Here is a 15,897-nt window from a genome sequence, read left to right on the forward strand (position 1 = left end):
TGTTGTTTTCCTTTCACAATCAGCGATTTTCGCACTTTCGTCGTCGAGGGACAGATATTGCTCTAGCCAAGAATTTATTGTCTTCTACAGCAGCGGCATAACGCGACAATTTCTTCTTTGAACTTATTTCTCCAATTACGAGATGCCTTTGAAGACAATCTGCCCAAAAATGATCTTTGATTGGGATTTGGTGGAAATATGGAGGTCATGATCAGAATTAATTTCAAGGTTTTTCGTCTGTCGATGAGGGAAAATCGGTCATAACAGCTTCGGGCGGCCCTTACAGTTGCCGACACTTCCTGTGTGTAGGGGTATGCATGGCTGCCCGTATGCTCGGCCACGATGATTCTTTGAAATATGATAGAAAATAACTTTAGGCTCTTCGTGAGTGCCGAGTCAATTATGTATTCAGTGTTTCTCCTACACGCCGTTCATGCAAGATTTGTCATAAAATCGAAAACGTAGTGTTTACACGTGCATCTTTAGAGAGGAGAAAATTTAGGTCTTTATAGGTATATACTTTTGAAAGTCCCCAGGCCAGTTAAAAAAGAGGGGGAAAATGGCCGGGGATACTAATCATATGGAATAAAACATAAATAAAGAAGAAAATTGCAGAGATCGGAGGATTTTTAGTATTCGGTGTCTCAGGCATATATGGCATCCATGAAATTCTTGTTTCAACGAGTAAAATATATGTCTTAAATATAGACTTTTTTTTAATTTATTTTTGGCATGCTGCATATCATGGCCAATTCAGGGAAGAATTTAGTGTTTTGAAGGCCCTGAAATTTTGACTGTTGTTGCGATACCTCAGAACTTATTCGCTTATTATTATTTATTGTTATTTTTTTATTATTTATAATTTATTATTATTATTATTTATTATTAATTTTTTATTATTTATTATTATTATTTATTATTAATTTTTTATTATTTATTATCTATTATTATTACTATTATTATTATTATTATTATCATTTATTATTTTTTATCATCATTATTTAATCTGAGGTGAGTATAGATATCCTATGATAAATCTCTGGTATGCTCCTTTAAGGTTTAATTGCATGCTGATGACATGAAATCCTAAATTTGATATGAATCCATTTTTTTTGTTTTTTGAATTCTAACAATTCTACTTTAAATGCTCTCAATTCTTTTCTTCATACACAAACATTATAGCCACTTTCAATTATAATTTGACACTACCATTTGTTCTTTAATAATTCGAAATGCACTAATGTTATTTGTGGCGATAATAGTTGTATGGCTTTTATTTGAGTGTGATGTAGGCTGCTATAATAAGTGCTGTGGCTAAAGTTAAGTTTAGCCATTGATAGTAATTCATGAGCCTCTGGTATTTAAAGGGTCATTCCTAATAAAGAAAAAAAAAACAACAACATTGCTACAGAAATCCAACCTTGACCAATAGCAAGTGGTTTAAATGGTTTACAAATATCTCAAAATTAATTGGTGCCTTAAGATAACAGTTTAAATAGTCTTTGACATTGGTGGACACGACAAATTCCACGAAAATTGATAAAAAGTTCTAGGCGATTAAAAGTACAATGCACAACCACTAGAATACAAATACATGAATTCCACTCAGAAGGTCAGTGTTGGAATTAGCCTTACTAGTGCACATTTTAAGTGAAAAATATATAAATATATATTTTCTCGTGAAATAAATTTTGAGACTTATGTTATTCTAGTTCACATGTTAGTTATGTAATAAGTACAAATATGACAGAGGTAACCGGTTATTTAGTTGAGAATGTCTCTGTGTTGGACTACGTGAGAGATATGTTACTTCCCCGTTTGAAAAAGACTTGCAACTTCTCTACATGCTATCCCTAAAAACACCTTTATACAGGCCCCTTTAAAATTCAGCAAACTCTTCTGGTGGCCTTGACAGACTGGTTGGTGCTCTAGCAGAGTCGGCAAAATGTACAAAAATAAAAAAAAAATAAAAAATATGGAACCTGCTTACTAATTTTGGAGCTAGCTAGGTCACGTACCCGGTATGCTATTCCTGGCAGACAATGATACCTTATTGATGGCATCCGAGAGGCGGGTGGGTACCTCATCTTAGGCAAACCTGTCAGCATAATTTGATGCTTAAAAAACTCCTCCGTTTACCTCCTGTGTTGTGTGTGTGTTTTTTTTCTGTGTGTGAAGAGTTCCACATCTTCAGTCAGTCATATTTGATTAACATTCAAGAGATTTTTGCATCTAGCCTTAGGCTGTCAAAGGGGCACATTGACATGACTTGGGCAAGTGCTGGAATTTTAAATCAACCACCTCACCATAAGGGCAACATAGCCTCTTTCACAGGTTTGGTTTATATTTATATATATATATATATATATATATGTATACATATATATATATATATACATGTAATGATATATATACACATTATATGGTGTTATAGGAATAATTCATTAACCTAGAAACCTCTCTCCAACTCTGTCCACCCATCTCTATATACCGAAATAACCGAACACAGACGTCCGTATTTTGGCATTACTCCGATTTCATCACATCGTACTTTTTTAAAGGCAAATTTTCTTTCGTTTCTGTTTTTATTTTTTCGTTACAAAACTGTAAACCCGAGGTTCCTACCCTCTAATACTATAATCCATCTGCCAGCTAACCGCTGCACCGCCCTCAAGCGACGGTGGTTTATACGTCTATGCGGTAGTTGGTTTTGTACCCGAGATAATTAAATCAGTGTAACCATACACACACACACTGTGCACGGCAGTGTTTCATTGTTGATACGCTAAACCAACTGCTAACATGCAAGTTTTGTTTTTCGCTCTGGGAACCACATGAATAATAAACATCTCGTCATGAAAGAAAAGACCACTCTAACTAAGGTGGGTAACATACAGGAAGAACATCTCACAAACAACTCGTCTCGGAGCCAAAAAAAATACGACCATAGAGAGATACAAAACCCGTGGCTTATCAATCGGTAATTCAACGGCCGTGTGGTCCAAAGGGAAACGGGGCAAGAATCAAAATTAATGTAAAAGCATTCATCGCTGAAATGCATCAAACTCCCCGCGGCATAAATAAATTGCTTGGTCGCAGGAGAGAGCGAAATGAAACGTTATATGCGAAAAAGATTACTTTTTAAAAATGTGACTGGTAGTCGTATCAAATTGTAGTTAAAGTGATCAAGATGCCACGGTTATGTGAGGAAACGTGGAACCGTTTTGTACGGTCTCGTTCAACAAATATGTGAAATGCATGATTTCCATTTTAAGCTTTTTTTTTTTTTTTTTTTTTTAATATCACTTCATTGATATGCAATTATCTATTGTGTAGTGCAGGGAGATTCATTTCAATTTCATAATGAAGAAAAATATTCAAGTAATTATGAAACTAAAAATAAAAATACAAAAAAATGGGAAGATAGCCAAAAAGAACAAAAAACAGAAAAAAAAAGATGAATAAGGAATGGAAAACAAAACTAAAGGGAGCAATAAAATCGATGTGGAACCTTGACATTTGAAAACATGTGATAAATTTTGATTCCATCTTGATAAATAACTTGAGGCACATTTCAAAGTTTGAAAGAGAAAAGACAAAAGTTGAACAGGAATTGCAAATCAGGCAGAAGATATGGTATGCTGGGAAGGGGGGGGTTAACATGTTACCTATGTAAAGAGCAGATGGGTTACAGGCCTCTCTCTCCATACATTCCACAATTTTCTTCTCTTTATTTTCTTTTATTTGGTGGGGGGGGGGGGGAGGGATTGAGAAAATATAATTATTAAAACAGGCAGGCTCCATTTTCTCTCTCACTGAAGTTTGCTGTCCAAAATAAATATTTCTTTATCTGCTGCAAATAGGCCATTTATTGCATGCTTATTTAAGCTTTTCATGGGTGTAGGGGGAGGGGAGGGTAGGGTGTTGGTGAGGGAGGCAAGGGTATCGGTGGTGACGGTTGGATGTGGATCATCATGAATAGCAGGTTAATGAATCTTCTAACTTTCAACATTTTGGCAGCAGGTTAGCAACATTCAATTACGAATGACACCCAAATATTGATAAACCTGTGAGGAAATTCCCTCCCATATCGTGGCTTACTCTTGCTACGTACAAACACCTCATCCCAGCTACCCTCTCCTCCTCCTCCCCACCTCCCCCTCCTCCCCCTCCTCCTCCTCCCATCCTATGCAAGAGAAAAGAAAGGAGACCATATATTTACAAATAAGAAATCAATTGTTACCTTTCCTGGTGGTAAACCGTCTGGTGCCCACGAATAACCTAATCCTAGCGCCCTCTCTTTCGCCATCTGGATATCCTTGGCATTTTCAGCGACCAGATTGAGTCTCTCCGTCACCGTCACGAGGTTATCGTGGATGATGTCATGTTCCTCTCGCCGGCATCCGCAGTTGCAACAGGTGCACCTGACGGGAGTAAGAGAGACGAGAATAATGGAATAAGTCACACACAATAACAGGCGGAATATAATTTCAACAATTTTCAAAATTGAATAAAATTTTGTTCTCAAGGCAGGTCCTTTTTATGTACCAACAAAAAACTGTATAACTGTTTCTGACTTTGACCTCTGTTGACCTCTGCCAATTGCGACAGACTTCTTGTGCTATCATCAAGATGGGATCTGCAAACTGAATTTGAGGTTTATTATAAAGCAAAGCTGAACTAGCTGACATATACCAAGGCAAATTTTTCAGGATTTCTTCTGGTCCTCCTCACTAGGCCTTGCCTTTTGGTTTTCCCGACAGCAAATTTGGTTGCCGCAATAATGTAGCAAAATATGCCAGTATAACACTGTTGGATGTACACTGTAGGAGAGATGTGTAGGTTTGGTGAGTAGAACACTGATATAGACACTTTAGGAGAGATGTGTAGGTTTGGTGAGTAGACAACTGATATAGACACTTTAGGAGAGATGTGTAGGTTTGGTGAGTAGAACACCAATATGTACACTGTTGGAGAGATGTGTAGGTTTGGTGAGTAGAACACCAACATGTACACTGTAGGAGAGATGTGTAGGTTTGGTGAGTGGAACACCAGCTTTGATGGTGATAGCAAATTTTGATTATAAATATTTTAACCTATTTGGGGGTATTCAATTAGAATCCAATTAGAATTTGTTGTAAACAACAATGCGTTCGTCTGACAAGCTCCACAGTTGCTTTCGGTTGTCCGAACAATTCAATTCAATTCATAAGAACAGAAATTTGGTCTCAGACTACCACTAAAAATTTGCTCTATATACCATGTTTTACAATTAGGCATGTCACATACACACAGACATACACGTATATCGGCACACGTACATACACACACGCATACATAATCACATACATAAACACGTACATGTACAATCACAGATATACACATAATAGTATAAATGACAGCAAAGATTTCTCCTTACTCTGACAATAAATTCAAAACTACTACAGCATTTCGTTTCAGTTGATGATGTGTTCATTCAATTACACAATTTCACACAAAGTGACTGTGATCGATCGTGCATGAGAATTCCTGCACAGCAAACATTGCAAGCAGGATTAATAAGTGGAACTTCTGACATTTCTTTTTACATTATTATTACTTTAAAATGTAGCCAAAAACAAGGAGAAAACGAAAAAAAAGGAAGGAAAGAAGGTACTTGAATAGCTGAACATCCGTTTCCACTTCAATTACTCTGAATAAAACATCAAAAACGTTCATGTGACAAAGCTTGACATTTAATTTCAGCACTCTTTAGAATAACCATCTTTTTTAAAAACTTACAATATTCTCACACATAATTCCAAGGATCATTGGTCAATTGGGGGGATCAGTGGGGTGAGGGGTGAGATTTATTTTTGACCATGATAAAAGTAGATAAAAGTACCAGAACATTTTTCATGTGCATTGTACATCTGTTATTCTGACATATCATAACGCAAGCACAGGCCCTATATACAAACACATTTTACATTTCTTAACCTACCATTGATGAATTTACCAGTGGCGGAGCTAGGGGTATTGGTCAGGGAGGGCGAGAATAATCTGTAGGGGCGCTTTCGACACTATCTAAGCGGAGCGCCACCACAGGTTGGCGCGGAGCGTACAAAAATACTCCCTAGATCGCCAGAAATGACCCTTTCCGGGCCTTGCTAATTTGCAGATAAACGAAGAATAAATAGGTGTCATCGCCAGTTTGTCAGAAAATTACACCAACAAAATGTGTCAAATGTCAATAAGTAGATGAGAGCGCAATAAAAAAGTCAATAATTGCAAATAAGTAAAAAGTGGTAAAAAGCTGAAAAGGGCGCCAGCGGTACTTTTGAATCCGTCAGGGGGGGAGGGGGCATCCGCCCCATCCGACTTTATGGATGCTCCGCCACTGGAATTTACCTGTTAGTTGAGCGTACGTATCTGACTTATGCGTGAATATTTCTTGGCATCTGAATATTTATGCAATTAAATCAAATCATTTTTTGTATATCCAAAATCAATAAAAGTCTTTTCATTTTTGCCTTCAACATTTCCCACTTTTTCACAATTTCAGAAAAAAAATAAACACAGAGAAAATGTTTTCTTTTTCAATTCTTTGATCTACAAAAAAAAAACAGCTTTTCAAATAACATCTTAGTTTAGGATTCCTTGTGATTAATTCCTATATTTTGCGGTAAGATCAAATTTAAGAAACTCATACATATTCAAAAATATCTGTTGTTGTTATAATCAAAACAAAATTCCTATAAATATCCTATAACGGAGATTAACAGGCACAGATTGCATAGTTGTTATATCAAGGCTATTCAAAAGAATTCTCATTTGACTAATGTCAAATTATTTGGGGCTTTCTATTTTGAAATAGCCCCCTCTACTATGAACTGCTTGTTCTTTACATATGAAGAATGATATGAAAACATTTTTCAACTATTTTATTTTGCTGTCAGAATAAAACATTTATCTTCTTATCAATTACTGACTGTTCATGGACCTAATTTTAATTCAAAATGGACCACTGAACCACAAATACAAAGTCCTTAAAGGACCTAACTACTATGACCCAACAGATGGACTGAAAGTCATATCATTGCTTTTCGTCCTTTTAGCTAAGATCGTTGTACTATCTGTTCCCTTTCTAAGCAATCCACACAAAAATGAATAAAAAAATGGAATGCTAACTTAATGTTTGAAGACACATTAAGAAATTGCATCACAAAACTTGTTACAAACAAGATGTAATTTTTCTGTTTTTAATGTCTCATAACATGAGTGTACAATGCATCACAAATTTGTTATAAACCAACAATCAAATTAATGAATTTCTTGAGCTGACTCAATCCGTTGTGTGCTAAACTATGGAGTCCAGCCATTTTAATCAAGGAGTCAACTCCAATGTTTAAAGGATAATTTCTGAAATCAAGAAAAGGATATTGGAATTGTAAGTAGTGGTGTTTTGAGCTGTATCTATATAACATGTCAATGTTGGTTTCCTCTTACTTGAAGAGAAATTCACCAAAGAAGTGTTAAACTTTTAATGGTAACATCTGTTAACAGCAGATTTGTAATAACATTTTTTGTTTTAACCCAAACATTTTTCACAATTCTTGGGCTCTGGCTACGGTTTCCAAAACATTCTTTCAATATCACTTTACACACGAAAGTTACAGTTGGAATCAAACATTCGTGAATTCTCTGCGCCATACTTTCACACCATAACACTCTTTTCACTAACGCCACCAGACTTTTAAGAGAAATTTACTATCGTGGGCAGCGAGCAGAACAGCTGAGTCGGCGAAAGAAACAAAGACCACCAACTGACAAAAAAATAGCTAATTAAGCGACTACGAAAAAAAGAGCAGTTATACACTCAAAATCTGGGCGGAAAGAAGAGGTGACAGATAGAAAAACAAATAGGCAAACAGAGAGAGAGAAAGAGAGAGAAAAGAGAGAGAAAAGAGTCTTGATTTGTCCGGTGCTCAGCTACGTGAGGCCTAAATATTTCCCTTTGGGCTCTCGTCAAAATCTAAACGAAGCTAAGAGGAGGAGGAGGATGACTGGCATAATAAAACCCACAACGATAAATTTGACTTCTCCTTCTTTCAAGTCGTCCGGTTAAAGAATTCCCGACAGTGGGATGTGCGGTCTGTCTCTTTCCATTTACTCCTCGGCTATTTTAATCTTGATTCCTGAAAGGCTGGATATGTACGGAACAATCAATACTGTTTACAGTACGGAGAGCATTAATAGCAAAGTACGTGGTCAAAACTCCGAGACGGATGAATCTTACGTGACGGGCCACGACACGACGAAAAGGTGAAAGAGGGGCACGTCAGGTACCATGAAAGCGAGACGGGTAGATTTAGACACGAGATGACAGGTGACGGAGGAGGATAAACGTGCACTTCAAATAGACACAAGAAATTAAAGTATTCTCACAGATACACAGAAATCAAGTTTTTTCGTTTTCAAAAGTGTATCATATATATAGAGATGAGAATTAATTGAGACTAGTGGAACACTAGTAGTTGTTACTCAGAGTTTCACACGTTGAGCGAGCATCAGACAACACTCAAAGTTCTACCGGACATAGAGCACTCTGTGCCAAGAAAGACGCCAATCAACCAACCTATATATATATATTTATATATTTTTATATATATTTTTTATATATATATTATTTTTATATATATATATATATTTATTTTATTTATTTATATATATTACTATATTTATTTATATATATTTATATATATATGTAAATATATATATATATATATGAATATTTATATATATATGTAAATATATATATATATATATATGAATATTTATATATAATATAAACACATAAATAATTCCATTGATGTCTGTTTGAGGGAGAGAGACCTGAATTCCACAGTACTCACTGAACAATATTACCACTTCCCCGAAGTTAATAAACTTCAGGTTTTTTCTTTCCCCCTTAAAACACTAATTGACAACCAGGCCTTTGCTATACTTTCACACCTGCTACTCTGTTTGCCAACTAACCTCCTCGCATTACTTAATCTGTGTCAGAGTACTTCACAATGGCCCGAGACCAGGATTAGATTATAGCCAATTAAAAATGGCAAAATGTCGTCAGGTGTACAAATGAGTTAAACCTACCATTGTAAACACAAGGTCAATTAAGCAACAAATGTCGGTCACAGATATAATATATCTATATATATATGTATGTATACATATATATACTAAACATATATATACAGTTGTGTAGGCCTCGTATTGCATATCGACGGTTCAAAACAAGGTGAATTAGTAATTGTGTCAGGGAATGAGGAACAGTATAAGAGTGACACAGTTTCGAGACTGTTTAAACAGATTTTGGCAATTTTTGCTCTGGATTGACTTGAGTTCCGCATTCAAAAATATAGGTGTATTAAACTTATATCATATTCGTTACCAGTTTGCTAAATTAATCCAAACATCTTTTAACTATATTGCATAAAAAGTATGTCATGATATTGTCATACTATTACACTGGTTAATTATTATTAACGCCATCATGTTTTCTATGAAAGTTAAAAGTGCATTTATTTAAGTAGCTACACACATAGGGTTTATATGTTCACTTAATGTGTCAGGTCTAGGATATGGCAGTCAGGATATGTCAACTACTACTAATGATAAGTTGTTGGGATACTTTGGGATATGTCCATCACTAGTAAAGATAAGTTAGTTGGGATACTTTGGGATATGTCCACCACTGCTATTGATAAGTTAGTTGGGATTCTTTGGGATATGCCCATCACTAGTAAAGATTAGGAAAATGGGATACTTTGGGGTTTGTCCACTACTACAGTAGATAAGTTAGTTGGTATAATTTGGGATATGTCCACCACTGCTATAGAGAAGTTAGTTGGGATACATTGGGATATGATGCATCACTAGTAAGATATGTTAAATGGGATACTTTGAGGTTTGTCCACTACTACAGTAGATAAGTTAGTTGGTATAATTTGGGATATGTCCACCACTGCTATAGATAAGTTAGTTGGGATACTTTGGGATATGTCCACTACTGCTATAGATAAGTTTAATAGTTGGGATATACTTTGGGATATGTCCATCACTAGTAAAGATAATATAGTTGGGATACTTCGGGATATGTCCACCACTGCTATAGATAAGTTAGTTGGGAAACTTTGGGATATGCACACGCCTCTATTACACCAGTGGAACCTTAAACTCCTTTCAGCACTGCACTTAAAGCAATCACAGATAACATCGCTAACACTGATTTTCACAAGAAACAGTTTAAGCCATTATCTTGCTTTATAATTTAAACGGAAGATTATTTTGATCCACATATAGATGGGTTTTTATACCCCCTTCCCTTAATAATTAAAATGATCCTAGTCTAAAGTCACTAAAACCATGACCATGATAGCAGATATCTGGCAGATTTCATAAATGATACATTCAACAACAACAACAAAATTTATATTTCAAGCTCAGCTCTGTCATTCAAGGTATATTGTAAACAATTATTCTTACAAATAATAACGTCCATGCACGGCCTTTCAAAGTTAACATTCCGTCGGTCAGCACTTTCTGAAGTTAAATAGGTTGGGTCAAACCCAGGAGATGTTACGGAGATGAGCAAACTCTCCCATGATTGCCAGGTGGGATATTAATTTTCTTTCTTCAAAGAAAGGTCTGGCATTAAGAGAAAGGCTACGTCAACAGACTTAGAGATTAAAATAAACGGTACCCTCGACGACGACCGAGCTCGGGTCACCTTCGTAGCAGCTGTCCTGTATCGGATTTCCTACCTCTGCTATATAACTCACTGGATCATGACTACGGCCTTCAGAATTCCCGGCTTCATAGGGTAATAATGGCATAATGATATAATGATAAAGGAAGGGAAAATATGTACCGGTGGCATTTTATATGGAAATGTCGAGTTGTATAAAGTTACATTCGATAATATGCCAAAGCTGTGATAACAGAAACGGGACGGATTGATAATGATTTCTCACCCTTGTCCCAAGTGACAGACATCTGGTAACAATTAACAAGAAATAATGACACTAATGTATTCTCTTTACTAGGTTTATAAGTACAGTGTCGCCTGAATACTTCCAACGAGAAAAAAAAAATTGGAAGTCTGTTTGTTTTCTATTGTTCGGCCGAGTTTTCCGATTGATTTCCGTTACTATCGAGTGATACTTGCACATAATAAACCACCATTTGTAGCACAAATTGTGTTGCGTGAAGGTTTAATTATAGCATTTTGTGGAAATTTGTTATAAACTCAAATAATGCCTTAACATAAAGAGAACACAGTTATTTAGGCCGAATTGTCCACTTCTGGTTCAAACTTACTCTGCTTCCCAGACAGGACTAAGGTTTCCATGACCCAGGGGTCAATTTTCTGTTAAAAGTCACCCCTGTTTCATAGCATTTATGGTGGAACAAGGGGCCACTTGATGTTGCGGGAGGGGGAAGGGGGAGGGAGGGAGGGAGGGAGGGGAAGCACTGAACAAAGGTTCAATGCATCAACTGTTTATTATTGCAGAGATGTATCTCCCAGGTTTGAGAATGAGAAAATAAATCATTGCATTATTAACTTTTGCAGGGTACAAGAACTTTTTACACTGGATTAACACTGTTAATAATTAGTTTAACAAGCAACCAAACAAGGTAACTGAACCACTTAGATTTCTTAGAATGACATCACTGATCCCTGTCAACCAATAACAATTTAGCTAGAGCCATGCTGTGACAAAGAGAGATCACATTACAAGATGGGCAAAGTACTTTATAGTTAACACTGCACATTTGAAAGTCATGATATACAAGCATTATAGCAAACTAAGGCCTTCAAATATGCCTACTGATGTCTGTTCTAGTACTTAGTGTATCTGTGGTTGAACTGTATACATACCGAGTGCTATGTAATGAATACTTCTTTAGCTATTAACAAGCCCCCGGAATTTGAGAGGTGAAGCAGCTTCGAGAGGCCCATGCACCCCTCCTCCCTCCCTCCCTCCCTCCCATAGTCTTATGCACCCTCCCCTCCCTCCCATAGTCTTATGCACCCCCTCCCTCCCATAATCGTATTCAACAGCAGGTGATCTTCATGATGGTGTGGGCCTTCCACCACAGATGACAATTTCAATGAATGGTGGCTCTTGTCTGCCTGCCCCCACATTTCAACCCCCCCCCCCCCCCATCTCAAACCTATGTCTATATCATTGTTTTAATGATAGACAATTACAGTATATTAATAGTTAAAATTATAAAAATCTCTACTGTAGTTAGTATTACTTGGAATGAAATCTTTTAGGAGTGTTTTGGAATGAAAACAACACAAGGATAAGATATATGTTTCTAACACTGTGTGGTTTTTGTGTGTCACTCACACACATCATATGCCCGAGGAACACTTCACACCTCGGCGGTTAAAATGGGAACTCTTTAACTCTATTTTCTACGAATCTCATACTTCCTGTAAGTCATAGGTCATTCGGCATTGTCAAATGCAGTGGTCTCTGTCGTGAAATTTCCTTCTTGTAACTAATTCCAGTGAGATGGAATCGATTCATTTCGGTATATATATATTTACCATCACGATGTGGTAATGACTTTTTCTCGCCACGGAAAACTGGAAGACAGATGCGCCGTACTCGACTGAATGACGTTACCAAGAGACTTTATCTGTAATGGATGCTCTAGACTCCTCTCGGGCCCATTAACCCATTATTTGGACTGTACACCCCCCCCCCACGCCCCCAAGAGTATATAGGAAGCACACTCGTGCAGCTACACGGGGAGAGAATCTCGGCCAAAGTCACATCGACATCACAGAGAGATGTAGTACGTGTGAATACTAGGGCAGTGAGAGGTCTCTTAATTGTTTCCGTTATTTTTGGTTTCTTACAGTGCATGGTGTGAATCAGTGCGAGGTATCTGATATCTTTCCATTATCTGTAACAAATAAAACCGACTCGGTGTAACATGAGTGGTAAGAAAATATCGTTTTCTGCTTCGGGCGTCGAAAGATCAAAAAGTCACGGAGAATGTGGGTGCACGGGGATCTCTCGAAACATTTAATTTGTAGTAATTGGTGTATTAGTCATGGAAAGCAAAAACAAATTGAATAAGGGGCGAGGATGGTGGGGAGGATGGAGGGAGGGAGGGGTGAAAGTTGTAAGAAACTGTAGAGGCAATGGCAGATAGATAGAATTAAATGCCAAGAGGAAAAGCGAGTGGGAATTAATTTTTATTTATTTGGCAGTTTGTCTTCTAACTATCATCCAAGAGTTTTGTATATCATTCCTTTCACTTTACTTCCTTTCATGAAATAGACTAAACAAATATATAAGCTGTCTAAATTATAAGAGGATTAGGAAATGCTAATGTTACCTTCCGATTCCTTGTTGGTAGGTAGGACGGGATGGGTGGGGGGTAGGGGATTATCTTGGGGCTGATGCATAAATGCCGATTAGCACCCTCCAAAGGGAGGGTGGGGATCAATAGGGTTTAACTCAATAACGAATTTGGGTTACAATTTGCTGTGGGCAATTAACCAACTGATCAGGGCTGTAAGTCACCATAAATGATGACACCTCACTCCAAAAACTTCCGCCCCTGCTCCCACCTGCTCCCCTTCTCCCACCCCAACCCATTCCCCCCCCCAAAAAAAAAGGAGCCTAGTTTCAGCTGTTTCACCTCATTCTTGTTCTATCAGAGCTATGCCCGTGAGTTTAAACCCAAAGTGATTTCAGTTACGGCATTCAGACCACTTGACCACCAACCCACCTCTGGCAACAGGTATTTTTTGTTGCCTATAATTTTGTCTTCGATATGAATTTTTATTGGGCGTTACAAGCTGAAATAGCTAGTAGTTTACAACGTAGCTTGTAGTAATCGAAAGTAATAAGTTTTAATGATTATCTCACTGTGGAACGGATACACTTTCGGAGGCAATGATGAGAAAGCATACCACAGATGATCTTAGAAACTTAAAGGGTGTGAAGACTCTCGCAAAAAGAAATGTCTAATGCCAGTAATCTGACCTAGTTTCAAATGAGGTGTAACAGAAGTGTTACTGTAGACACCACCATCGATCCCAGAAAATACACACAGCTTGCTACCATCGATAATTTAGACACTAGTGTACAGTCAGTACATACAGCTGCTGTCAATACCCACAGCACAAACGAACAGCGATGGACATCTCAGGTCCAGCTAAAGACAACAAGGTATCACATTTCATTACTGTCTGTATTTTGTAGCAACACGAACAAAACGTCACTTGCAAGCAACAGAAAGTTAACTTTTTCAGATGGCCGCACGCGGTTTGGGGCGAGTCTTCAATGCCTTTAAGGCTAAGAATGATAAAATCCAGACATAACTTTGGATTAATTGTCCATGCAGGGACTCACTCGATACATTCAACCGTATAGCATTCATTTCATGTTTGACATCATACTCGCAGTAATTTATGATGTGATTTTCAACCTCTCATCCAGGTTACAGGTCCAAATATATCTTTTTTTAACACAAATAATGACAGGCCTTGCCCCCTTCTCCTCTTTAGGTACAAGGAAACCTCTCCATTCTCGCATAATTAGCATTAATGAGTCAACAGGAAGTGATAATTAAATAAAATTGACTTTCATGATCGGAAAAGTCAGAGCTTGATATAAAGTGGCTTCAGCCGCAATTTGTGTCTTTTAGGTTAGGTTCGTAGCTTGCAATTTGCTCGATTGCTCATTAAAATGTTACTTTTTTTAACCCTTGTCAAAGTAGGTCGGTGTCGAGGCATATTGAGAGTACAGACACGTTCGTAAAGATCAAGAACATATTAAGTAACATGGCCATAAAATGGAGGACTTTATGTGGACACATCTACTTCAAATCCTTTGTGGGACAATTATAAAACCTCTTTGGCTCTGAGATGGAGAACCACATGCAAAATGCAACCCACATGAGAAATTCATTTGTTTGTTGGTTGTCTCTGCTAACATACATACATCCACCTACCGACTCACAACACCCGACCAACCACCCACACATCCACCCATCTAACCTATCCATCCCACAGACTCACAGCATCCATCAGTCCATCCCACCCATCCATTCATCTTTCCATCTATCCTTCACTTCATCCCTACATCCAACCTGACCACCCATCCATCCATCCATCCCTGCCTCTAATCCACATACCCATCCCTCCAACCAACACAGCCATCCCTCCAACCCACCCAGCCATCCCTAAAACCCACCCACCCATCCCTCCAATGCATCCCTCTAACCCACCCACCCATCCCGATCCAACCCACCCACCCACCCATCCCTTCCTCCAACCCACCCATCCATTCAATCAGTCTAGCTTTCATCCATTCTTCCATCGATTCATTCAATATTTCATTCACTGATACATATTTCGCTATTATTGGTCCACGCATTGGCCATCATCAGGGAACCACATGGGGAGTAACACACCATTTACTGTCTTGGTTCTATGCGTTGCCAACTTTAATACTGTAAATCAATCCCGTAAACGCACATTAGACGGAGAAAGAAGAGACACTCGGAAGAGAAATTTAAGAGTAAATCCTATCTTTGGTGTACTTACTTTTTTTTTTGGCTCGATCATGAAATGACCATTATCTGGATGTCTAGCATATATGCTAGAAAATCCTACTGATCTTTAGGTAAAAACATTGATATCAATTATACCTGATACATCCGATCAACATATCCTTCTAATGAATCAATATTAACAACCATCCCTATTGATGATTCTCTTTTTATAGCGAGCTTTATCCAATATTTCCGAAACGTGTTTTACACACAGTACGTTATATTGCATCGTCATGCACTAAGAAATGTGTGAAGAAAAAAAACTCT

At 37.5% G+C, this 15,897-nt stretch overlaps 1 protein-coding gene across 3 annotated transcripts in view; it reads right to left on the bottom strand.

The window, feature by feature from the left end:
* Positions 1 to 15,897, bottom strand: part of LOC139962463 (four and a half LIM domains protein 3-like) — a 221,373-nt gene that overhangs the window by 42,538 nt on the left and 162,938 nt on the right. For all 3 annotated transcript variants that reach the window (XM_071962439.1, XM_071962440.1, XM_071962438.1), the window contains exon 3: positions 4,244 to 4,424. In XM_071962439.1, the coding sequence (XP_071818540.1) occupies positions 4,244 to 4,424 (181 nt within the window). The remainder of the gene's footprint in view (positions 1 to 4,243; positions 4,425 to 15,897) is intronic.

This window comes from Apostichopus japonicus, chromosome 21 (genome assembly GCF_037975245.1).
Source record: "Apostichopus japonicus isolate 1M-3 chromosome 21, ASM3797524v1, whole genome shotgun sequence".
Lineage (NCBI taxonomy): Eukaryota > Metazoa > Echinodermata > Holothuroidea > Aspidochirotida > Stichopodidae > Apostichopus > Apostichopus japonicus.